Source organism: Euleptes europaea, chromosome 4, assembly GCF_029931775.1.
Source record: "Euleptes europaea isolate rEulEur1 chromosome 4, rEulEur1.hap1, whole genome shotgun sequence".
Taxonomy (NCBI): Eukaryota; Metazoa; Chordata; class Lepidosauria; order Squamata; family Sphaerodactylidae; genus Euleptes; species Euleptes europaea.
In genome coordinates this window covers 75,922,150-75,948,076 of record NC_079315.1, presented here as the reverse complement: position 1 = coordinate 75,948,076, position 25,927 = coordinate 75,922,150, and the positions used below count along the sequence as shown (strand labels likewise).

General features: G+C 40.2%; 1 protein-coding gene across 1 annotated transcript in view; it reads left to right on the top strand.

Moving 5' to 3' along the window:
• The window catches only part of PPIP5K2 (diphosphoinositol pentakisphosphate kinase 2), a 50,443-nt gene extending 28,002 nt beyond the window's left edge, over window positions 1–22,441 (top strand). The window contains exons 19-27 of the mRNA XM_056848062.1: window positions 2,978–3,105; window positions 4,083–4,197; window positions 6,282–6,389; window positions 6,471–6,587; window positions 7,221–7,394; window positions 18,611–18,784; window positions 19,710–19,733; window positions 20,026–20,095; window positions 22,256–22,441. Of these exons, the coding sequence (XP_056704040.1) occupies window positions 2,978–3,105; window positions 4,083–4,197; window positions 6,282–6,389; window positions 6,471–6,587; window positions 7,221–7,394; window positions 18,611–18,784; window positions 19,710–19,733; window positions 20,026–20,095; window positions 22,256–22,440 (1,095 nt within the window). The 3' untranslated portion in view covers window position 22,441. The remainder of the gene's footprint in view (window positions 1–2,977; window positions 3,106–4,082; window positions 4,198–6,281; window positions 6,390–6,470; window positions 6,588–7,220; window positions 7,395–18,610; window positions 18,785–19,709; window positions 19,734–20,025; window positions 20,096–22,255) is intronic.
• The last annotated feature ends 3,486 nt before the right edge of the window (window positions 22,442–25,927 follow it).

The following is a 25,927-nucleotide window of genomic DNA, read 5'->3' as shown; positions in this document are numbered from 1 at the left end:
CAGCATGGAATTTGTCTTTTTTACAGCATCCGCACACTGGGTTGACATCTTCATTGAGCTATTCACTACCACCCCAAGATCCCTTTCTTGGTCTGTCGCTGCCAGCACAGATCCCATCATGTATATGTGAAGTTGGGATTTTTTGCCCCAATATGCATCACTTTACACTTACTCACATTGAATCTCATTTGCCATTTTAATGCCCATTCTTCCAGTATGCAGAGATCCTTCTGGAGCTCTTCACAGTCCGATTTTGTTTTAACCACCCTAAATAATTTGGTGTCATCTGCAAACTTGGCTACTTCACTGTTTAACCCCAACTCCAGGTCATTGATGAACAGGTTGAAAAGCACCGGTCCCAACACAGATCCCTGAGGCACCCCACTGCTCACATCCTGCCATTGTGAGAACTGACCATTGATTCCTACTCTCTGCTTCCTATTTTTCAGCCAGCTCTCAATCCATAAGAGGACTTGTCCTCTTATCCCATGACTATGAAGTTTGCTTAGCAGTCTTTGGTGGGGGACTTTGTCAAAAGCTTTTTGGAAATTCAAATACACAATATCCGCAGGCTCATTCCTGTCCACATGCTTATTGACGCTTTCAGAAAACTCTAATAGGTTAGTGAGGCAGGACCTACCCTTACAGAAGCCATGTTGGGTTTTGCCCAGCAGACCTTGCCCTTCTATATGACAATTCTTGACAATTCTATCTTTAATAATGCTTTACACTAATTTACACTAATTTACCCGGAACAGACGTTAAGCTAACTGGCCTGTAATTTCCTGGGTCCCCCCTGGAACCTTTTTTATAAATGGGTGTTACATTAGCCATTCTCCAGTCCTCTGGTACAGAGGCTGATCGAAGGGACATATTACATATCTTCGTTAGAAGTTCAGCAATTTCCCATTTGAGTTCTTGAAGAACTCTAGGATGAATACCGTCTGGTCCCTGTGACTTGTTAGTTTGCAGTTTGTCTAGTCGTTCTAGGACTTCCTGCCTTGTTACCACTATTAGCCTCAGTTCCTCATTTTCCCCTCTCCAAAATCTCTGATTAGGAGAAGGAATCTGCCCTGTATCTTCAACAGTGAAGACAGATGAGAAGAATTCATTTAGTTTTTCAGAATCGCTTTATCCTCCCTTAGAGTTCCTTTACTCCCATTGTCATCCAATGGTCCAACCGCTTCCCTAGCTGGTTTCCTACTCCTAATATACTTAAAGAATTTCTTTTTTTTTTTAATGTGTTTAGCAATATGCCCCTCAAAATCTTTTTTTGCATCTCTAATTATCTGCTTGCATTTCCTTTGTGCAAGTTTGTGTTTGCTTCTGTTCGCCTCGTTTGGGCAAACCTTCCAGTCTCTGAAGGAAGACTTTTTTTCTCGCATTGCTTCCTTCACCTTACCCGTTAGCCATGGTGGTGACCTCTTGGACTTATTACTACCTTTCCTGACCCGGGGTATACAAGCTAGCTGAGCCTCTAGTAATGTGGACTTGAGTAACCCCCAAGCCTTTTCAAGAGGTTTAACCCTCCTAACTGTTCCTTTCAACTTCCTCTTTCCCAGTTTTCTCATTTTAGAGAAGTTCCCTCTTTTAAAGTCAAAGGTAATTGTGTGAGATTTCCCAGTCACTTTCCCACTTGCATATAAATTAAATTGGATGCCATTGTGATCACTATTGCCAACTGGCTCAACTACCTCCACATCCCGCACTAAGTCACTGGCAGCACCACAGAGTATTAAATTCAGGATTGCCTCCCCTCTGTGGTTGGGTCTATGACCAACTGTTCGAGGGCACAGTCATTTAGGATATCTAAAATTTTTATCTCTTTGGCTTGACTGGAGCATACATTTATCCAATCAATATGAGGGAAGTGGAAGTCTCCCATTATTACTACTTCATTACCTTTACATGCTTCCCTAATTTCATTCTCCATCTCAAGATCTCAAGAGGCATGCCTGCATCATGCCTCTGCCCCACCCTGCCCTACCAAAGCAGCAATAGGCTTTTTGTTGGGAGGCTGGAGAAACGGCCATGCCAGCGCTCCAGCAGGGTGGAAGCAGCCCGGGGGGGGGGGGAGGGAATGTGCCCAACTGCTTAGCTCCATTTCCAAAGCTGAGCTGAGCCCTGCGCCCACAAAGGCAGCCTCTGGTAAGTTCTTGGCCACTTGTTTACCATTCCAGGCACTTTATGCTTTGTGTGCAGTATCATAGCCCTGAAAAATTATGAATGTCTGGATCTGACCATTACCGGAATCCAATTTAATTTTCAGCTGTGATGACCTGGAAAATGGCACTTGAAACTTGTGATTTAAGTGTTAATGCTTAGCTTTGATGTCACACCGTTGTATGGGTACATAGCAGTAGAGGTGCTTATATGTGGACAGCTGCCATTCTATGGTCTGTCATTAAGTCCAGTCTCCATTGATACCTGACTAATTCAAGAATGAGTGCTCATTTTGTTGTTCCACCCCTGTTAGTGATTTTGTTAAGTAGCATTGTGTCTCACACAAATCACTATTAATGTATTATATGTTAAACATTAATTATGTATGCTTCCCTGCTGATCTGAGAAAAGGCAATATCTTTTATGTCTCTTTAGATTTATGAACCTTTAATACTGCGGTCTTGTGAAAAGCTTCCTGTAAATCCACTCCCTTACAATGATTAGTGAGCCATAAACTCTGAATGGTTTGACTTCTTACATGTGTGAAGTATGCACTGTATGCATAAGGTTGTATCTTAACCATACTGCTCAGCTAAAGACACCATGTTCCATTGGCAAAAGGCTTATTCTACTGCTGCAAGGGGCTCCTCTACCAGTAGGAGTTTGCGCTGACAGAATATGTCACTCTTAGCTGAGCAGAGTAACAGGACAAACTCTATTCAAAATAGTGATGTTTGATGTTTGAATTCTGAATTAAGAGTTCACTTTTCATTGTAGTTGCATTTTTCAAGAAAGTATGTTTTTTCCCATCAAGGAATATGGTATTAATGAAGTTGAGAAACTAGAGATCGCAAAAGGTTACTGCACTCCTCTACTGAGGAAAATCCGGTCTGATCTTCAAAGGACTCAAGATGATGATACTGTAAACAAGCTTCATCCTTTGTAAGTTGTTTTTTTAAATTTAAACAAGTTGCCATTGGTAATGACTGATATTGTATACTTACATGAGGTAACAGGTGAGCTTCCTTGGGCTCAGTTTGGAGACTTCCTGCATAAAAAGAGTTAATTTGGACTTGATTCAGATTGGGCAAGAACTAGTCAATATTTAAGCTCTGGTTCATTCCAAGGGCCAGGTCTCATTTTATTCCTAATGATGTCATCAACAACATGAAGAGTAGTCAAGGTTTTCTCTTCCCCATTCACCCCAAAGACCCCTTCCCCAGAGAACACAATGAGGCCTGGCTGCTTTTCCACCCCTTTTGCATGCCACCTTTCCTCCAAGACTGCTTCAATAGCTTTTATTAGGTTATGCATGCTTATTGAATATTGAATGCTTCAGAAATAACACACCAAGTAACAGAATTGCTAGGAAGTATACTTTCCTGGGGCTTTTGAGTCTCTATTTAGTACCAAGGAAGTCTCAGAAATGCTAGTACCAGATTTTGTGACACTACAGGACCTAATGAAATTCAACAGAATGCACTCCTAAGATGAGCTTATTTAAATTGCGATATAAACCTCCTTCCAATACAAGCATGTCTCTGAGATATTACAGGTTTGATTCTGGACCACCGCAATGAAGCGAATATTGTAATAAAGCGAGCCACATGAATTTTTTGGTTTCCCAGTGCATATAAAGTCATGTTTACACTATTCTATATATAAAGTGTGCAATACCATGATGTCTAAAAAAACAATGTACTGTAATAATAATGCAAACGTTTGAAATATTGCAAGAATTACCGAATTGTGACACAGAGACACAAAGTGAGCACATGCTGTTGGAAAAATGGCGCTGATAAACTTGCTTGAGAATGCAATATTTGCAAGGTGCAATAAAGCGAGGTATGCCAGTATGTCCATAGTCAACATGTTAGGTATGTTTACATTTCTCTTAAACTCTTTGGATTTGCTCACAGGTACTCCAGTGGGGTTACGTCTCCTGAACGTCATGTTCGAACAAGATTGTACTTCACTAGTGAGAGTCATGTCCATTCCTTATTATCAACTTTACGTTATGGTTCCTTGTGTGATGTAAGTTATAGCCTCTTCGTTCTTTTAGGAAAACACAGCATTCATAGTGGTTTTTAACAATTCTGTGACAAACTCAAGTTATCACTTTCTGTGGGAATAAATCCACTGGAACAATACTTAAAGTGAACTGGGGAGGTTTTGAAGAGCCGTGGTAACTTTAGTACAAATATTTAAACAATGAGAACTTTTCTCATTGGACTTCATTTAAGGACAAGAACAGTCATTTTTACCTTTCAGTGACCTTGCTTTGTTCTGAATCACCTGAAAAAAAGCAACTCTGGGCTACTTAAGAACATTAGGAGAGCCCTGCTGGATCAGGCCAGATATCTAGCATTCATTTTCCAGCACAAAGAGAATGCTTTCTAGCATTCTGGTTTCATCAAATAGCCAGCCAAATCCTTGTCAGAAGTTGAGCATCAGGTTGTAAAGGCAACTGCCCAGTAGCTGGTATTCAGTAGAATACAGACTTTAACTTGGCAGTTATTCAGCTATCTTGACCAATAACTGCTGATAGACTTATCCTCCAAGAATCTAATCTCCTTTCAAAGTTATCTAAGCATCCTATGGCAGGGAATTCTATGAATTAATTTTGCATTTTATAAGGTAGTACTTCCTTTTGTCTGACCTAAATCTACTGCTAGTCAATTTCACTGGATGACCTCAAGTGGTTGGCTGCATTGAGGCCTCATTTTAACCTAACCTTAAGCTGGTATGTGCACAAGTTTGTTGGTATGCTCTGTATACATTCCTTTCTCCTCCAACACCCCATTATGCAAGTTTATGTGATAGCACTACAATGCTTCAGTTATTTATATAAAGCCATTATAATTCAGTCCCTAATGTAATACTTAGCTGTTTCGTTATCACAATATCTGTCTCCTGACTTCTTAAAATCTGTGCTGTAATCTCAGGCACAGTCAAAGGGATACTGATATTGTGGAAAGTGCATGTCACCAAGCAGAACAAGGAGTTGATCTGTTGGTAGAATGTTCTGTACTAAATGATTATAGAAATTAAAGGCAGTTCCACAGTGGGCTTATTTTTAGTAAGCAGAACCTCATACTCTTCCCTACCAAAGTTTTAAGTATGTTAATTTATTTTTGCCTACATTTATCCCCTGCTGTTGTTGCTTCCTCTTCCTTTTATTGTTTTCTGAATTGTCAATTTTTGATTTTAACAAGTGTGTGTGTGGGGGAACTGTGAGACTCACAACGGGAGGACAAGTCCTAAAAAATTTAAAGCATCTCTTTGAGTTAGCCCACTGCAATAAAGGGCGGGGGGGGGGGGGGAAGAGCTTAGGGCAAACCAAATCTCCATGTTCTTGGCTAAGCATCATCAGTCTCCCTTCCCTTTCTGTTTAGTTGTTCCACTGAGTTCCTAAACTTTTATATTCTGAAACAGATCTATCATGCAGTGTTATTCTGCCCAGCAACCATATGATATTCCAGTGTATTCTGAAACAATAGTTTTTTTACTGCTCTCCCTCCCTTTCTTGCCGTTTTGCCATCTTTTAAATTCCCTCTAAGCTGAGGTGTTAAGTATCTGAAGCATATTCTTTCTTGGGAAGCCACCTCTAGGTCAGGAGGGGGTGGGGAGCCATATAAAAAGAATGCAGAGAGAAGGAAGGAGTGAGTGTCCTGAAAGTACCATCAATAACTGAATGCAGCTAGAGCGGCAGATTTTCTGTTGGTCTGTTTTTCCCTCTTAACGTATATTTGACTAAGAAAGGTGGTGCTAGCGAATGAACTGGGATTTCTGCCTTCAGACATCATGATAGCCTATAGAATCTCAATTTAGCACCCACAAGCCAACCACAGTTTGTTGAGCATCCTGCAGTCAAACATCATACAAAACCAGGATTAATCAAATGATGGTTTCTAAAATGTGGATTAGTCTTATGTTTTAATGGAGCGGTTGTACCGAAAATGATATAATTTAAATTATGATTTTAATAAAATATACAGAACTTGTCTAGTGCAGGATTATATAATCAACCGTATTATTATATTAGGATTGTGAATGATCAGTGAGGATCAAATACGTATTCTGTTGATACTAACCTTGTGACGTTCCTTTAATCTAAGCAATCTAAAGATGAACAGTGGAAGCGAGCTATGGATTATCTCAGTGTTGTCAGCGAACTCAATTACATGACCCAGATTGTTATTATGCTGTATGAGGATCCAAACAAGGTAACAAAAAACTAATGAATGCATAAAATGATAATATGTACTCTGTAATAAGGTTTAAACTATCTTATTGATTCTCTTTAGGAGCTTTCATCAGAAGAGCGTTTCCATGTGGAATTACACTTTAGTCCAGGAGCTAAAGGTTGTGAAGAGGATAAAAATTTACCATCAGGCTTTGGCTATAGACCTGCTTCTAGAGAGGTAAACACTCCAAGGAATTATTCTCACACACATGAAAGTACAGTAGGACCTTGCATGTCAATTCACTGCAGTTGATTGCTTAGGAAGATATTTCCATATTTTCTATGTACAAATTACTATCCGGCTGCCATAAGAAGTGTAAGGTTATCTTTTTTAACCAAGTCAGCATTCTTTGAGGAGGAGTTGTTAAACTGTAAAAAGAAATGCAAAATTAGCAATATTAGTGTAATCTCTGAAGAAACCACCATACAGTTGTAGAAAGGAATTATACTAAAGTTTAACTATATTAGAACTGCATTGTAAGATACAATAGCTAATAGTGTTAGATATTTAGAAATGATTTATTGAAAATAAATATGAGAAGAGTTGCACTTGTTTCTTAAAAATGAAAAAGCTGGGTAGAGCAACCTTAGACCTTCATGCAGTGAGTCTTTTGACACACATCTATGTTAACATTTCCAAAATCAGCTTCTGTACAGTGCAGAATTGCTGTTCAAAAAACCTTTGTGTGTATGGGGGGGATGTTGTCATGTGAATCTCTAGGCAAAGGTTCTGTTCTTTAATATTCATAAGAATACCTTCCCATATACCTGTTAAATATTTTTATCACATGATATATTCTTTTTCTTTTAGAATGATGGGCCAAAGAAATCTTCGCTTAGAATTGACAGTGATGAAGAATCACATTCTTCTAAAAGGGATGAAACGGATCGATCTATAATGATGTTCAAGCCAATGGTGTCAGATCCAATTCATATACACAGAAAGTCACCCCTTCCAAGATCCAGGAAAATTGGTTCAGTGGAAGTAAGTCTTGCCATCTTAGGGCATATCAATATTTGAAACTGGTTCCAATTTGGGGAAGTGGGTCTATTTATTTTGAGCCTTCCCCCCCCCCCCCCCGCCGAGCTGCATGGCATATTAGACAGCAGAGGTCGCATCTTGCAATTGCTTCAAACACTTCTATCAGTTAGAAACAGAAAGATATCAAATGTCAATAGAGTCTGGAACATGCAGTGAGTCCTAAGCTGACCGACCTACATTACTTATATACAAAGGATGATTACGGATGGCCACATGGAAAGTGTGGAGAAGTTTGGTTACTACTATAATGTGTATAAAGAGACAAGAAATAGAAGTGCGCACCAATCATGGAGTAGCATGTTGCCAGTGCACCCATATCAGCTATATCTGGAAGCAGCCAACCAATGCATGCTAGCATGCCTTCCTGACATTGCCCTTCCCCAACCCACCTGCAGAATACAACAAGGGAAGAAGCAAAGCAAACAGAGGTCCCTCTACTGCAGGGAGGATCATAGTATGTTTAATATGTGCCCTGTAATGATCACACTTCTGGGAGCTCTTTGGATGGGGGTTCAAATCCCCCTTTGCAAACACATATCATGTTGGCAGATCAATACACAGGGCATGAAGCAGAGAGCGTATAACCGTTTAACCCAAGACACCTGCACAGCTCACTCAGCAGAGGGAACTCACATCTACTAGTCCAAGTTCAGGTTGCAGGAAGAGAATAATGCTTTGAAGAAGACAGGAGAAGGCAAGGGGGCACAGATTTCTAGGACAACCACAAGAAAACACAAGTGTACACTCACAGAAGGTATTCATGTCATCTTTCTAGTAGCGTACTGGGTAAAACCACTCATATGGGAAACATATGTGAAGTATTTAATTATTCCTAGCTTCAAGGGGGAAGCTAGGAATAATTAAAGCTCACATTTTGGTGAGCTGCATCCTATCCACAGCAAAACAGAAGGAGGAGACAAGACTAGAACCTCATATGCTGCAGAGAATTCTTCTAACCACATACCCAACTGGGCACAAAGGTGTAAATAAAATGATTAATCTTTGAGTGTTTGAGATCCTCCATTAGCCCTGGTGTCAAAACCAGACTTATATACCAGGATGGAGAGGCTGCAGGCATACCACTGTCTATAGCACAGGTTTAGCAGGCCTGAGATCCCTGCATGTGGCTGGCAACCATACAGCCCCAGAAGGAGCCACAGGTGCAGCTAAAGCTGTGCTCCACCTGACCCACTCTGTGTGTCTCTCTATCTCACCAAACCATAAAAACCCAGGGCTCCTCTACACCGCCATCCCATCTGTGCAAATGCTGTCCAGCAGAGCTTTTCCTGGTTGTGTGGAGGCTTCCGTGCTGAGTCTCTGAGGATGTGGACCTGTAAAATGTAGTGCATTTTGTAGATCCACCATAACTTAGATGTTGTAATTGGTTCAGTCTCAGGATGCTATTGGAGTGTTGTCTGGTCCTAGTTTGATGGCTGACTTTCAGTTAGCAAGGCCTGATGAAGCAGACAAGGTGCTTGGAACTGTGCAGCCCATCCCATTTAGACTTGCCCTTCGGGGCTGATAGTATCAGGCTGCATTGTGTTGACTGAGCAGGACTTGGAGGTAATAAATGGCTCTTTCTGCAGGAGGGTATAGTTCCAACTACTTTAAGATGGTTGTGAGATCCTTCCTGAAGAAGGTGTTCATGGACTAGAATGATCTAAATAATGACTTCGTAGTGGTCAGTCAGCCTTCCGTTCTTGGCCAAGATGCTCAAGTAGGTGGCCATTACACAGTTTCAGGTGGTTTTGAAAGAAACATTATGTAGACCCATTTCATTCAGGATTCAATCCTGGCTTTGGTATAGAAACAGCTCTGGTAATCCTGATGGCTGGTCTTCATCAAGAGATTGACAGTGGGAGTGCATCCCTGTTGATTCTCCTAGACCTCTGAGCAGCTGTTGATACTATCAACCATGGTATCTTCTGGAAAGGCTGGCTGGGTTGGGAGCTGGGAGGCAGTGGCTCTTTTCTTACTTGACTGGCCAATTCCAGAAGATGGTGCTGGGAGACTGCTGCCTGGTCCATGGCCATTATACTGTAGATTCTCACAGGGATAGTTCTTGTCCTCCATCTGTTTATAACATCTACATAAGACTGCTGGGAGAGATCATCCAGGGATTTTTAGTAAAGTGCCACTAGTATGTGGATGACAGTTCTATTTCTACTTAACTGGATCTGGTGGGTCTGTGGAATTGAAGAAGAGGTCCCTGGCAAAACTAGAGGGATGGATGAGGGCCAATAAACTGAAGCCCAACCCTAACAAGTCTGAGTTGCTGTTGATCAATGACACAGCTGCTTGAAGACTGAGGAGTGTGCCTGTCATGGAGGGGGTTCCACTCCCCTGAAGGAGCAGGTTTATAGCTTGGGCAGAGGGTGGGGATGCTGTTCACTGGCCTATGGCTGAGGGCTCAGATCTCCTCAATGGCACATAACACTTTTTATCAGCTTTGGTTTATACACCACCTATGGCCAATCCCCAAAATGCATGATCTGGCCTTGGTGTCTTTGAAAACTGTCCAGTGGGTGAAAAACATAGTCGCCTGACTGCTTTGGGGGGCCGAATACATGAATGTTATTTTCTCTATGCTGCATGATCTCCACAGGCTATACTTCTATTTCAAGGCTCAAATCAAAGTTCTGGTTCTTACCTTTAAGGCCCTAAGCAGCTTGGGGCCTAGGTACTTGAAGGATCACTTTAAAATGGGAGGTTTTGATCTGTTTAAATTGTTTTTTTTAGGCTTCCAGCCTAAGAATTTTTATGAGTGTCGTTTTAGGCTGCTAATATGTTTTATGCTTGAGTTTTTATTGCTGGTTTAATAATGGGCCACTTATGCTGATTGGTTGCCCCAGGTTAAATAATTTTTTGTAGCACTTCCACAAGTAGCCATTGCTCAGGGAGTTGTGTTGGAACTCTGTCTGCAGTTTCTGATTGAGGCCTTGATCCTGCAAAGCAAAAGAAAGTCATGAGTGTTTGGCCAGCTGTAGCAATAGTGGAGTGGCAAAGATGTTGCTGTACTTCCTGTGTCATTTGCATGTGGGGTAGCACCATTATGACGTTGCACTGCCAGCATGTGTATAAGAGATGCCTTCCCTTTCTGCACTGTGCATATTTATCCTGTACCCTGTGTGAAAGAGATGTCAGTCAACTGTTGATATAGGAACAAATATTGAGCTAATAGGCAGTAATATGTTTTGCAGGATGCATGGGGTGACATATGCAGCAATTAAAATTTGAGGCAGAGGACCCTCCTCCCTATGTGGAGTGCATTATCCTTCCATCCCTTGTTGGAAGAATGGAGGATCTAAGTTGGTGTTATGTACTGTGATGGAGTACTTACAAGCATTTTAAGCAGCACAGTGATTGAAATATGCTTAAACCAAATTTGTTCTCCTTGGTTCTTCATGCACAGTGCCCTTTCTCTAGCATTTCTAGCATTTCCATCACTAAAGTTCACCATTGTGTTTTTGCGCATGGCACAAGGTGAGCGAGATGTAGCCCTATGCTACTTACCAGGTTTCTTGTCTGTGTTTATATAGTGTTTATATTTGCTGTGATTGGCTGCAAACTTAGTTGGTATTCTGAGCTGCACCATGGCTGTGTAGATGTGTCAAGAAGCAGGCAAAAGGACTTTGTTTTTCCCTCCCACTGAAGAGTGCATTTAAGCTCCTGTGGTATATAATTCAAAGTATTCATGTTCAGTTGTGTGTTTTTACTTATGTAGATGTTGCCACCTCCGCAAAATGGGGGGAAACATGTATGGAATCTGCAAAAGGATTATTTAGTACATTAAAAGCAAATTTATATTCTACCAAACCCATCATCGTGCAAAACACAGACAAAAAAAGACCAGGGCTCAGCTTGTTGGTAAAGAAAAAAGCTCATGTACATCAGCACATAAACAGAAATTAAATATGTGCAATTCGAACTGCAGCCTTTTAAATGTTTTCAAGTATATATGAAAGTTAACTGCCTTATACCAAGAGAAGCCATTAGTCCATCTTGCTCATTATTGTCTGCTCTGACTCGAAGAAGTTGTCCAGGGTCTCAGGAAGGGAAAAGTCTACCTGAGGTCCTTCATGTGAAGATGTCAGGGATTGAACCTGGGATTTGTTGCATATATCATATATTTTGCTACTGAGCCATGGCCCTTCTCCAAAATACATAACCTATAGTTGATATTGTGGAATCAAAAATCCTGGAGGAAAAAGCAAGAAAGGTAAACCATTTGTTAAAGCGCAGGTCCCCAACCTTGTTCAGCCTTCAGGTACTTTTATAATTTTGAGAAATGGTTCCACTACAAAATGGCTCACATGGATGCTTTTCCCTTCAAAATTAATCCACATTACAGTAAGCACCATTTCTTTCCTCTCCACTCCACTTTTTCCTTCTCCATAGTTATTGTCAGACATGCCTCAGTTCAGAGAAACTCATTATAGTACTGTACATTCAGTGTACATGCTTGATAACCAGGTAGTTTGGTGTTTACATGCAGTTGTCCCAAGCCCAGAAACCCCAAGGCCAACAATAAAAAAAACTATTACTACTGTGATAGGGCACAAAAGAGCAATAGCAGGGAAACACTGTTTGAGCATCACTCTGTTTCATTCAGGCTTACCCAGAATGGGGGGATGGAAGAGAAGCATCTCCCCTACAGATCGTGGAGAAGGTTGGAATGTGGATCAAACAGGGGCTCTTGCCCAGAAGCTAATCCACCAAAGATGACAAAGGATGGTCTGAAGAAAATTACATCATCATCATTCCTTTATTGGCATAAAAACATAATAAAAAAGGGTACCAAAAGGAATGGAGATACTAAAAAGTGCCCTTTATGGCATAGTTAAGACAGTTATATCAAATAGCGCTGTTTGTTGATACTGCCATCTAATTAACCGTTTGGCTGGTTTTTAAAACAAACTTTAAAAACTGTGCCACCGTCTCCAATATATGAGGCGAACGAATGTTCAATAAATAGGAAATGTTAAAAGAATCTGAGACTTTCTGTCTATTAACCAACAGGGGGCTTAAAAGTTCGTTACGAGATTCTGTGTAGAAACTACAATAAAATAAGACATGAGCAACCGTTTCAATACAATTGTTGCCACAAGGGCAAAGCCTGTCAGACAGAAGAATTTTCCAAAATCTGCCTTCAAGTAGCGCAGATGGCAAAACATTAAATCTGGCCAGAGAAATGGCTCTACTTTGGGAAGAATCACACAGGTGAGATAAGTATGGGGAGGGCTGATAAACATCAAAAGGTACCCCTAAATTTGATGGGGAGCATGTTTTATTAGCAGCGCTGATTAGGTCTTGAAGTCTTATATCTATGAGTCTGCATTTTATCCTTTGAAAAGCTTCTGCCTCAGCATAAGCAAGGAGTCGAGCTTAAAGCCAATAGATTTAATTTTTCTCTCAATATGTTGGATTATTTCAGAATACTACAAGAATACCCCTGTCTTTTAGTTGTTCCATTACTATATTGGCTTGCCTTCTGCCTCCCACCACATTCTTATCTACTGTTGATTCACTCAGTTTACTTCTGACCAGCCTGTCTCTGAAAGTCCTGGCATATTTATATGTAAACAATGGGTGGGATTTGACTCCTAGGGAATTCCTGATAGAAGATACCAATGTTTTTCAAGTATTTCCCTAACACTAGCATATGTTTGATCATACATGAGAGAAATTACCATTCTGTCTGTAGTCTGACAGCCCATTCCTCTTAGGAGGCAGCATGACCCCGCCGCCAGCGTAAGTGCGTGTAATCATGAGATTACACGCACTTATGCTGGCGGGGAGGGTGGCTCCGCCGGCGCCGTGCCTCTCCACTCCGCTGGCGCAGCACCTCTGTGGTGCCGGCAATGGTGTAGAGAGGCCATGCTGGCGCAGATTAGGCAGCTGGAACGGTGTTGCTGCGCCTGCTATTTTCAATGGGGCGAAAAGCCCCAATTAAAAAAAAGCCCCTAAACGACTTGTTTTTGTTTAACGGCATAGGGGAAACGGCTTAGGAAGAGGCGCGGCTGCGCCTCTTCCCTGCCGTTCCCCTACGCCATCAGCTCAGGAACGGGCTGTGACTCTTCTGGTGAGATGTTAGTAAGTATGCTTATGGTGTGCTCTTAGCTTTGAAAAAGAGCTGTTTCAGAATACTAGAACACCACCCCCTATATATATTAATGGAAACTTAAGAAGCAGCCATGTAATAGGAAACCTTATTACACGGTAAACCAGTTGTATCACAAGATGTGTACTCCAAGGAATAAAACAGTGTAAGCATGTTTTACTGTTTGCAGGCAGGGTATTGTTTATCTAAAGTATGATTGCAGTGGTATATTCACTATAAGGTAAGAAAGCAAACTGACAGTATGCTTTTAAGAAGATGGGTATACAGACTTTTCTGAACTCTGACAGTCTGGCATGTAAAAGAAGACATCTGCCATATTTATAGGTAACCTGACATTAGTAAAGCATATAAGCAGAGATTCTGGTTGCCATTTTTACCTGTTTTTCTGTGATAAACTATAGGAAGCTGCCTTATCCTGAATCAGGTTATTGGTCCATTTATCTCGGTATTGTAGATGGAATAAGACTGAGTGCCATAATAGAAATAATTTCAAACACTGTTACCATTGAAACTCTCCTTAGTTTCACTGGTGATTTGCTATGTGCTCTGGGGGGCTGTAGCTCAAGAACAAATCTCCTCCTCGGGGATGCAAAAATAGCTGTGCAGTACTTTGGACCATTACCTAAATGCGCAAATAATTACTTATTAGCATTGTTTCAAGTAGGAGAAACACCTTGTAACATAGACATAATTTTGCAGTCTGTTTTGGTTATTGATCATGACAGTGTTCAGAAACAAGGTTTGTAGTGAGATGATACTTGAATGCTCTGATAAACTTCTTCTTTCAGCAGGCAAAACATTAATGTGCAACAGTATCATATAAATCCTTTGTAATATGTGTCATGTTCATGAATTCTGCTTTTTCCTATGTCCACAAATATTCTGAACTCCCTCTGTAGTGGAAAGTGTCTTGCAGAGTCGATTGATCCTCCCAAATTTGTTTGCCAGATATCCTTTCTTGTGAAACAAATCTCCTCCCAGTTTCTGCATTCCCTGTTTGTAGAACAGAGCTCCCACTCTGATTCTTCTCACTCTGGTGCTCCACTGTCTTTTGTTTATCTCAATTTCTGATTTACAGGTTCCCCCCCCCCCCCCGCAATTTCTGTGCCTAAATTCCAGTTCTTTCACAGGAGCATATTCTTCCCCTCCTCTCTTTCCCCCCCCCCCAATAAATATTGTCTCAGACAAGTAAAGTCTTTCCTTAGTCTGGAGATGGAAGACTGGAGAAGCATTGTGGCCTGATTTCTGTTGGCAAGTCAATTTATTATTGTGGCAATACATGGGGTACAATGAGATAGCCTGTATTCCTGCCCTCTCCACTGGCTTATTCTACTATGCTAAGAAGATATAGCTCTCAAGAGACATATTCGGATCTAAATCCTGTCTCAGGTTAAACACTCACTTCAGTGGAGGACAATCGGAAGGCATGGGTGCCTTTGGAGAGTCCCCAGTGTTGTCAGTTTAACAACTAATATTTTTTTTTGGGGGGGAGCTAGTTCTTGCAGGTCAGGATACTTGGTCAGAGACTAAAACCCACCACTGTATCAACTTGCTGAAGTTGAGCAACCTTCAATGCCATAACTGCCTTTCTACCTCTTCAACTCGGGAAGTATTTACTAGTGCTAACAGACAATCTGATAGGCATAGCCTATACAAAACATTGGGGGAAATATGCTTGAGATTTTTGCTTCTCTTGAACTGAGTAGAGACACATATCTTGATTTCAGCACAACATTTACACAGTCAGTTCAATAAGGGGGAAACTGGCTTGGCCACCAGGACCTAGAGGCAGCCAAATGGAGTCCAAGTCCCCTCATATTCAGAACTATAGCAAGAAGATTAGCACTCCCAGCGATGGACTTGTTTGCTCCCTTGGTCAATCAAAACGAGGTCATGTCCCTATCCAGGTTTCCAACAGTGGGTGCAGAATGAGTGACATTTTGCCAGTAGGGCACTAGTGTGTTGTTCAGTCTTGCCTGTTTGGTCATTAGGTCTTTAAAGATCAGTCTTTAAAAAGCAGATATGATGCATGCACATGCACTGGCTTAAGAGGCTTTGGTTTGCAGATTTGATCAGTCTTTCGTCTTAGCTTCTCTGGATAATATTAGTAATGAGCAGCCTACTGTTTCAAGGTCCCTTTCTGTATCCAGATCTTACCTGGCTTTGCCTTGCACCTGGGTGCTGAACAAATTCAGCTACTCTAAAAGTAAAATATCATAACAACAACTCTAACAAGTTAGTGCCTAATCAGCAAAAAAAAAAAAAAAAACCTCCCCACTGCTAAGCAGCATCTACATGATGTTATAAAGAGTATGATGAAGAGGTGAGCAATCATACATGACCTGATTAAAAATGGAGAAGGGGCTGGCTGGGAAAGGAGCTTGAATGAGAGGAGTGAGCAGGAGGAGGTTCAGGGTTCACGCCAGTCAATGGTATCACCATAAATGTAAAACTTCTGTCCTCAACCGTAGGTCTCTTGGAACATCTCTGTTTTGCAGGCCCTTCGGAACTGGGAAAGGTCCATTAAGGCCCAGGTCTCCTTGGACAGAGAGTTCCACCAGACAGGGGCCACAGCCGAAAAAGCTGTGGCCCTGGTCAAGGGCAGCCAGATGATCTTTGGGCAAGGGATCACCAGGAGATTGCCCAAGGCAGAGCGCAAGACTCTTGGGGGGGGGGGGTATAGCAGAAGAAGTAGTCCCACAAATACGAGGGTCCCAGACTGTTCAGGGCTTTGTAGGTAAGCACCAATACCTTGAACTTGATCCAGAATTTGATCCGAAACCAGTGCAGCTGGTGGAGCACAAGTTGAATGTGTGCCTTCCAAGGAGTTCCTGTTAGGATCCACACAGCTGGATTCTGGACTAACTAATCTCTGGAGCAGCTTCAAGGGTAGCCCTGTGTAGAGTAAGTTACAATAGTCCAATCTGGAAGTGACCGTTGCATTGATAATGTGGCTAGGTCAGGGCAGGACAGGTTGGCATAAGTCGCCGGGCCCAAAATGTTCAGATTCCTGATTTGTTTCATACTATCCTGCCTCTTGGGCAGGAAAGTTGGATCCAGGCCTGCTTCTTTCTAGTTAATGAGACATGATACCTAAAGCCTCTATCTGGGAAGACTGCCATTCCAGGAGAGATGCTGCAACTCAAAAACATTTGTAAGGCAGCCATCTGGCCATCCACCTCCTCTTTCATGCAACATAACAGAATTGATATATACACTCACTGCTTGAATATCCCATTTTGCAGGATACCTTCCATCAACAATGGAAAAAGAAGGCTGTCGAAGGCTTTCACGGTCAGAGTTCATTGGTTCTCGTAGGTTATCTGGGCTGTGTAACCATGGTCTTGGTATTTTCTTTCCTGATGTTTCGCCAGCAGCTGTGGCCGGCATCTTCAGAGGAGTAACACTGAAGGACAGTGTCTCTCAGTGTCAAGTGTGTAGGAAGAGTAATATATAGTCAGAAAGGGGTTGGGTTTGAGCTGAATCATTGTCCTGCAAAAAGTAACAAAGGTAATGTGCTAACCATTGTCCTGTAAGTATCAAGATAATGTGCTAATGAGGGTGTGGTATGTTAATATGGAACCATTGTATCCTGAAGTGATCTGTTAATGTGTGAAATCCAAAGCTAATCTGCATGGCTATTGTTGACTGTAGTCTTTGTTAGTCTGGAGGTTTTCAAGACAGGAAGCCAAGCCTTATTCATTCTTAAACTCTCTTCTTTTCTGTTAAAGTTGTGCTGATGTTTATGAATTTCAATGGCTTCTCTGTGCAATCTGACAAAATAGTTGGTAGAATTGTCCAGTCTTTCAGTGTCTTGGAATAAGACCCTGTGTCCTGTTTGTGTCAGTCCACAGCTGCTGGCGAAACGTCAGGAAAGAAAATACCAAGACCACGGTTACACAGCCCGGATAACCTACGAGAACCAATGAAAAAGAAGGCTGTTTATAAGTGGCCCTTCATATCTTTGTTTGGAACGGATTCTGATTCACCCAAAGTATTTAGCTGCAGAATGGGGATCAGTGCTTTATTTGTCTCGTATTTGTCACTTACGTAGGGCTTAGCAACTAGCTGCTTTTCTCCTTCTGATCTTTTATTTTCACATACTGTTGAGGGTGACACATTACAGTTTTATCCCTTTTTGCTAGAATTAACTGTGTCCAGGAACTGAAAGGCTTCTTCCCCCAGCAAGGGATATTTGGTATCTGATGCGTTCAGTCTTGCCTGTTTGGAGCAAGAATGATCAACCCGTTCTGCAGGGCACCTTCCCAACAACTTATGAGAAAGATCATTCACAGAAAGTCCAAGTTTCCTTCCTAGTATACTAAACTTATCAGTCTAAAATTTGAAAATGGGAAGTTCTGGAAAACATAGCTTAAATTTTAACCCTTTTTTTGTTCATTTCAAAGACACCCTGACATGGACACACTGACTGTTTGGTTTTCTTTTCTTAAAAAGAGAAGCTAGTTTTAATTTGCAGATTAAAGTGATATGAAATTGACTTTCTTTTTGAACTGCAAGTGAACAAAACTAAAATAAGTTAACATGAAAATCCAAGCCTATTCCCCCTCCCCCAGTCTTGTTCTTTAATATATTTTTCATCTTGATACCAGAGAGCCATAAGTGCTTTAAGGCAGTGCAATGATTTACATATGGTCAGTTGAGACTCATAGGTAGATTGTAGCAGGATTGTTGGTGTAGCCTGTAGCTGATTTTTGGTGTACTCCTTTATAGAATAAAGTGTTAGGAACGAACAATGAAAATTAAGCAAAGGGTATACATGGCCTATTAAGTCTTATGAACATAATTTTCCTTGAGTGGTTTTTAGAGTCATGACATTAACTTGCCATTAGTGTTACTTGTAGCTTAATAGTTGCTGTTGCTTGTGCCATGTGACTTAATTAATGGGAAACGTTACTGTATGATGGTGGAGGTATTTGGAAAAGGGTGCAAACAAAACTGTATTTTATTTTCTTATCATTTGGCTATGAATCTAACGTTGCATGCTTTGCTGTTTTTTTGCCCCCTTTCTCACTTCCAGGAAGAGAGCCCCCTGAGTGTGTCTAGCCCAGAGTGTATTGGTACCTGGCTGCATTACACCAGTGGTGTGGGTACTGGGCGTCGAAGACGCAGATCAGGGGAACAAATCACTTCCTCCCCTGTCTCCCCTAAATCATTGGCTTTCACGTCCAGTATTTTTGGCTCATGGCAACAGGTTTTTAAACTTTACTTCATTAAACATTGCTATGCATTCTGAGCAAGAACCAACTGTCTTTAAGGACATCTAATCCCTTGTTATGGATTTTATTTGAAGTAAATTATTTCACCAGTCATTAAAATGTGATTTTAAAAAAAATATTGGTTGCTTCCAAGAATGTTTCGGGGGGGGGGGGGAAGCAAATGCATGTTTTTTCACACTATTTCACTCAGTGCATTACATGATAGAACTTTGAATTTGTTTCTTTTCAGTACTGTAATGTAGTTAGTTCCAAAATAAAGTAGACATCTTTGGCTTAGTTGTCCTTTAAGACTTTCCCCCCCTAAAGACCAAAACCAGCATTGCATAAATTGGTGGTAGGTATATTAAAAATAACACAGAATGCCGTAATTGAAATAATTTGTTGGGAGACTGATTTTTGCTATTGGTCAGTTGCATTAACATAAATGATATTTTCAGTGGCCTGATATTAACTGTCTGGTTAGAAAACCCCTAGTACTAATAATTATTTTCTCAATTTCTGTAATGGAGGATATCCTTCTCTGCCCCCTTTCTTTTCAAAGACAGTACTTCATCCATTGTCATGTATGATATTCTGAAATATTTGAGTAAAATAGTATATATCAGGTAAAATAGTCATGATAATATTAAATTTAAATACTCATATCATTTACATTAAACAGTGGATGGCGTTCTGTTAAAAATGACCCTTTCCCAAGAACTTCTTTTTCCAAGGACTAGTTGTTTCCATTTCCTCCTGGAATTATAAAGAGCTCAGATAGAGAAAAAGAGTTTTACATTAAACACTGTCAACGTCAGCAGTTATCCCTGATAGAGCCTTTGCATGGATCAGAGACTGTATAGTGACCTCATCAGTCTGTCTGTGTCTCCTTTTTTCTTTTTTTTCTCCCGTCCAATACAGGCGCAGTTTAGGAGTGTTCATTTGGTAAACTAAAATGACACAGTTGTCTGTGTTTTCATATATTTATTGGTGTCTGTTCTGTTTTGGTCATGAATGCCTGCTTTGTACCCCCCCTCATTGCAAGGACCCCATGAGTGAAGTGGACTCATTTCAGCAGTATTGCATGATCCGCCAGATTATTTTTGTATTTCTACTAACACATCATATGGCTTATTAATACCTGTCTGTCTTGAACAGGCTGCTGTTTCGAGCTTTATGGATTCTTCAAGCCCACTGGCCTACTTTTTGTCCTTATTTATCTGTTTCCTATGTTCAGGTCCCACCAGAAAACAACAGTCACTTTCGAACACCAAGGACAATTGTGGAGCAAAAGACAAGTGGCATAGGTATGTATATACTTTCTGAAATTTTGTTCCATTAAAATTAATCTACCTGGTGCTTGGTATTCTTCCAACAAGCGTGTATATCCTTTTAAAAGTTGGCTGCAATTGGACAGTGCATTACCTACATGTTTGTACAAAATCAATATTGGATTGTTAAAGGCAGGCTGTTAGTTGCCATTGGAATTCTTTTGACCAAATCCATATTTGCTTGATGATGTGTTAGTTAAGATCATTTTAGGATACATTTTAGGATATTTTAGGAAAGTTTCTTTTGCGGGGGTTGCTCTTCTGTGGAGTAGAAACTCTTGAAAAGATACTTCTGGGAATCCAAACATTTACTTTTCTGAATGTTTGGTCACTTAAGAAAACTTCCATTTTACAAGCAGAATAAAGTTCTTTGCACTACCTCAAATTCCATCTACTACAGCTTTCAGCGTACAGGCTTGGCCATTGTATCTGCTTCATTATAGCAGGCATCATGTTTGATTTCAATTAGCACTGTAGAATTGATATTATTTTATATTAAAGTACAATGTTGCATTCAATGTACCAGTCTTTTGTGCCCTAAATGCATACAGTCCCATTCTGGATAACTCTTCCATACATATTGAAAAAACATAATTCAGTACTGTGTGCATTAGATATTTCAATATCTATCTAATTCTGCACTCCGTTACTAGGAATAGTCTTTATTTAATATTTTCATGTGTAAAAAAATTTCTAGCAAAATCTGTACATCAGATGCGCTTGATTACTGAACTTTATTTTTTTCCTAATATTCTTAAATTTTTACACAATCTTGTTCTCTGTGATATGTCACTTCATGGTTATTGAAATCAGTCTTATTTGTGTGCATAAATTGAAGGCGTTACTTTGATTCCAAAGCTTTTGCCACATATCAGGCACTCATTTGTATTGGCTGTGATTCATCACATTGTGCTAGTAATGTTTTTCCACCATTGAGTCATTAGTTGCCATGACAGAAATTTTGAATCAGTATTGGCAAGCAAATAGTGATCAAAGGGCAATAGGTCAAAAAGCAAGCATAGTAGTTATCTCTCTCGTACAAGCACCATTAATATGAACTTCATGTCAGCATTGGATTGCATAAAAGGAGTTGTGCTTAAGGTGGCCTTCTAACTGTAAACTATAATATTACCACAATATTAAATATATAAAAGTACCAATGATACAGTTTTTCATATTAAATTTTTTTTTATTTGTATAACACAATTAAATCCTTGGGTTGTTTAACGTCTCTCTAACTTTACGGTAAATTTCCACTTTAAAATAACTGGAACAGTTTTTTTTTTTTTGTGACATTAGTTATAGCTTTGCTAACCAAAAATCAGCCTATTTATTTATTTATACCCTGCCTTTCTCCCTAGTGGGGACCCAAAGAAGCTTACATCATTCCCCTCTCCTCCAATTTGTCCTCACAACAGCCTGGTTGAGAGTGAGTGACTGGCCCAGGGTCTCCCAGCAAGCTTCCAAAGCAAAATGGGGATTCAAACCTGGATATCCAGATCCTAATCTGATAATGTAACCACTACACCATGCTGACTTTCTCTAGACTTGTTAATTCTCTAGTAATGTGAAATTAATATATGTTTAGTATGAATAAAAATAAGCCCTGGGAAGATTTCTTGGCAAATGCATACGTCTCAAGTAGAACCCATGCAAGAAATCTGTATAAATTCTTCAGAATTTCAGTGGGGTTGCCTAGGAGAAGCTCCCTGTGTACTGTGCTTGCTGCCATTTCCAGATTTCTGTATTCATTGTAATATGTTCAGTTGCAAGTTCTGAAATCTTTAACATTATCTTTCTCCCTTAGCCATTTTTATTTTACATTTTTCCAATCTGGCAATTATTTTCTTTACTAAGCCTGACAACAGGAAATGACATGAAGTCCCTTCATTAAAGTGCGATCTTCTCTCTATATGGAATTAGTAAAGGGAATTGTGATATGTAGCACCATAAATTATTGTAGTTACCTTCTACAAATAGCACTATGACATTATAAGCATATTGTGAACATATTGAAGGCACTGCCAGAAGCTGCCTTTTGTGTGGTAAGAGCTATATGCTTGCATGCTGCATGCATCCCCAATATGAATGGAAGAACACCTGGTTGCTGTATGTATTTTTTCTAACTCCCATCAGGGTCTCACTGTGCGGGCCTGTTTAGCACCACTGTGCTCGGGGGTTCTTCAAGTGCACCTAACCTACAGGATTATGCTCGTATCCATCGTATAAAGGTGACTTCTTCTGGCTGCATAGATGGTATGTGCACACTTTCGCACATGCACTTACACACACACACTCGTTTGTGCACATCAGAACTTTGAAGCAAAGCCCTAGGCCTGTCGCTTAAATAGAATCCTAGAATACTGTTCTCTAGTATTACTTATAGAGAGCTTTATTCTTTACTGCTCAGAGCTTGATTGAATTAACTGCATAGATATTTTTGTTCCTCCCTCCCATCTATTAATGCACATCATCTTCTGAATATAAGGGTTAAGAGGGTCAAAATATATTACCGTTTTAGAAAATACAGTTTACAGATTAAATCTATAATTTCATAACCATTTCTTGAAACACTGAAAACATTTCTTGAAAGTTTTTAGGAAAATCATATTAGCTCTTATTAGTAAAATACTATATAAAGATATGAGCTTTTTTCTTAGTTTTAATGTGCTAAGTTTATTATCACAGTAGAAATGTCAGTACCCTATTTCCATTGTTTTGGATGTACTAATATACTATGCTTGTTAACACTCTTGGGGGTAAAAACATGTAATTTTTTCATTATGTCTCTTTCATGGTATTAAACTCTAACCATGTATAACTTTGTATATAAGCATCATAAGCTCACCCATGTTTTATCTTCCATACACTCCATTAAACATCTAATAGTATCAAAAAGCTAAGTTTATCTACTTTTAAACTTGTTTGGCCTATGCACTCCTCCCAATTCTTTCTGTGTGTCATTTAATTTTAACCACCTCTTCATTTTTCTCCTGTCCTTTCTTGAAATGTCCCTCTTTTGGTAGCTGTTTTGAATTTCAGGTACCTGTTTTTCTCTTTCTCAGACACCACACGTGGTTCTGCTGTTAAAAGGTTTTCTATCTCATTTGCTCGACACCCAACCAATGGTATGTTTTGCTTTTATTTTAAAAACAAACAAACAATGCTCCCTTACTTCATCCCTTCCAAACCACAAGATGTGCAGTACTGTCTACCACCATCCTTCCTAATTCCAGCCAATCACATACCCCAATATTTGATTATTAGACATATGGATAATTTAAATCCCTTTCCCCCTTTTAATTTATTAATCTCATTTTAAAAATTCACTCATCCGATGGGGGGAGGGCAAAATTAAATTAATTCTTCCTAAAAACTCAACTAATAAGACTTGTCTAGTACATATTAAAACCTTTTCTGATCTTAAATGCCTTTTAGTTCTTTTCCCATAGCTTAATATTCTTTTCCTATGTGCTGAAGTGGATATCTTTGTCCTGGACTTTTAGAATTCAATATAAAAGTGGCCGGCATGTAATCTCTAGGGAACTCACAGTCCCCTGTTATTTTCCCCTCGAATCTAGATGTATTTTGTCTCTGGATATGGAGATTCCTTTTGTCTTTCATAGCTAAGTGCTGTGAACAAGCCTATCCTCTCTGAACTCATGAATTCATTATAATTGACAAGTTTGTTACCATCTTTCTAGAAGTGTTATTAAACTTAAAATAAAAGTTAACTGAAAAGCTTGCTTATGTTTCTGTCGGTTAACACATAGACCGCGGGACATTATTTAAATACCCTACCTTTATTATAACAATAATAAGCATTTTATACAGTTCATTCAAAGATCCAGTTACTATTTTTTATTATCTTGATACCAATATTTTTACCCTGTTGTTAATCAGAGGTACTTCCATTGCATTTTCCTCTTGAAGTCTATTAACTTCCTTATTCTACTGTTGAAATCAGAGCTTGGGAAGTACCTTTCTTCCCTCATATATAAAAGGTCCTGTACAAGTGCTGTCATTGAACTAGTTCTGCCATTCCAGAAACTAAACTGACTATGGCAGGTGGAAAACAAGACTTCCACCTTCAGTTTCTTCTGTCATCATTCAATAATTTTCTGATACCATTCACTAACAGTAGTAAGATAATATGGTGTATTACTGAAACTGAAGATCTGTTTGTATGTCCTCCAATATATCTGATGCAAGAAAGAAGATCACAGTAAATATACAGGTTTGCTTCAGTTGTGAAGAATAGTTATAAATGTCACTGCACTAATTCGTAGTTATGATGTTTAAAAGGATTGCACCGAAGATGGAAAGTCGCATCAAGTTGCAGCTGACATATGGTGACCCCATAGAGTTTGCAAGGCAAGAGATGAACAGAGGTGGTTGCCTGCCTCTGCATAGCAACCCTGGACTTACAGAGCGTTCCTGACCTTTAAAGGAGAAAGCCCTTAGGAAGCCAGGATGGGGCTGCACCAGCGTTGGGGCCTTCCACACCGGCATCCAGGCTACTTTACGCCCCGGGGGGCATCCTGGCATTCCGGGGGGTGGAGCTTCCATTAAGCAGCCTCTTGTCCCTGTTCGCCCTGGGTACGCTGGCAGTGAGAGGAGCTTTTCTCCATGGGGCGAAAAGGCCTCGTTTGACACACAAAAACCCTCTAAAAGGCTTTTTTTGTCTTTTGGTGGCTGTGGAATGGCTTCTGAGGCAGCGCAGCGGCGCCTCCTCCATGCTGTCCCCAGCCACCGCCAGCTCAGGAATGGGCTGTTAATAGTGGTCTCCCCTCTAAGTGTTAATCAGAGCCAACCTTGCTTGTCTTCCAAGATCCGACACAATTGGACTATCTTGGGCCATAGTCATGATATTTAAAAGGATTGCACTAGTAGCCCTAAAAATGAGAAATAAGGGCATTTACTCTGAAATTATTATCAGAAAGCAAAAAAGCCAAGGTTAGTGATGCTAAATAATTGAAAGTTGGATTTGGGCAGAAAAATATTAAATGTTTAAATAATTAGGAAAAGTACTTTCATATCTTCAGTACCCAGCTGACCACATTGTGATTAAATGTTCAAGTGTTTAGTACCCCTTAATCTATAGTGTTAATACAGATTTCACTGAACCATTTAATGTTTCCTCACATCTTTCACAATTTACTGCATGTTATATGTATTATTCTGAAGCCTAAATTTTCCTTCCTGAGATACTTGGGGGTGGCACTGCCTGCTTTGAAAACATAGCTTGGTGGCGTATTGTCTCTTCCTCACCCATTTCTATTACTTCCATAACTCTGAATTGATGATACAACCTTTAACCCATTTCAGTCTTCCCCTCCCCTTCATCTTGGTGTTCAAGCAACATGAAACAAGTTATCTTCTGACAGTGTTCTACCTTATTTTCTGGGCCTCTGTACAGAACATCCAGACCTCTATAGGTGCTGGTCGGTTTCCTCTGAGGGATATCTAGGCTCCAGTGGTATGTCTTTATAGCTTTCGAATGTAAGACAGCAGGGTGGCTTTCTAAGTTGCTGCGCTAACCCTTTCATTGGCTTGCATTTTGAAGGAAACAGATTTTTACCATAGACTAGAGTCAGGTCATAACTACAGAAGGTCAAACATTAAAAGGGATAGTGTCCTATCTGTCAGTGGCTTCATTAAAAAAACACAAATGAATGTGATTGTACAGTTTCCATTGTCCGTCCCTTGGAAATGGTCTGCAGAGCATTATTCTGATGCTTGGTACTTACGGTGAGGGAAAAAAGTATTTGATCCCCTGCTGAATTTGCCCGTTTGCCCTCTGACGAA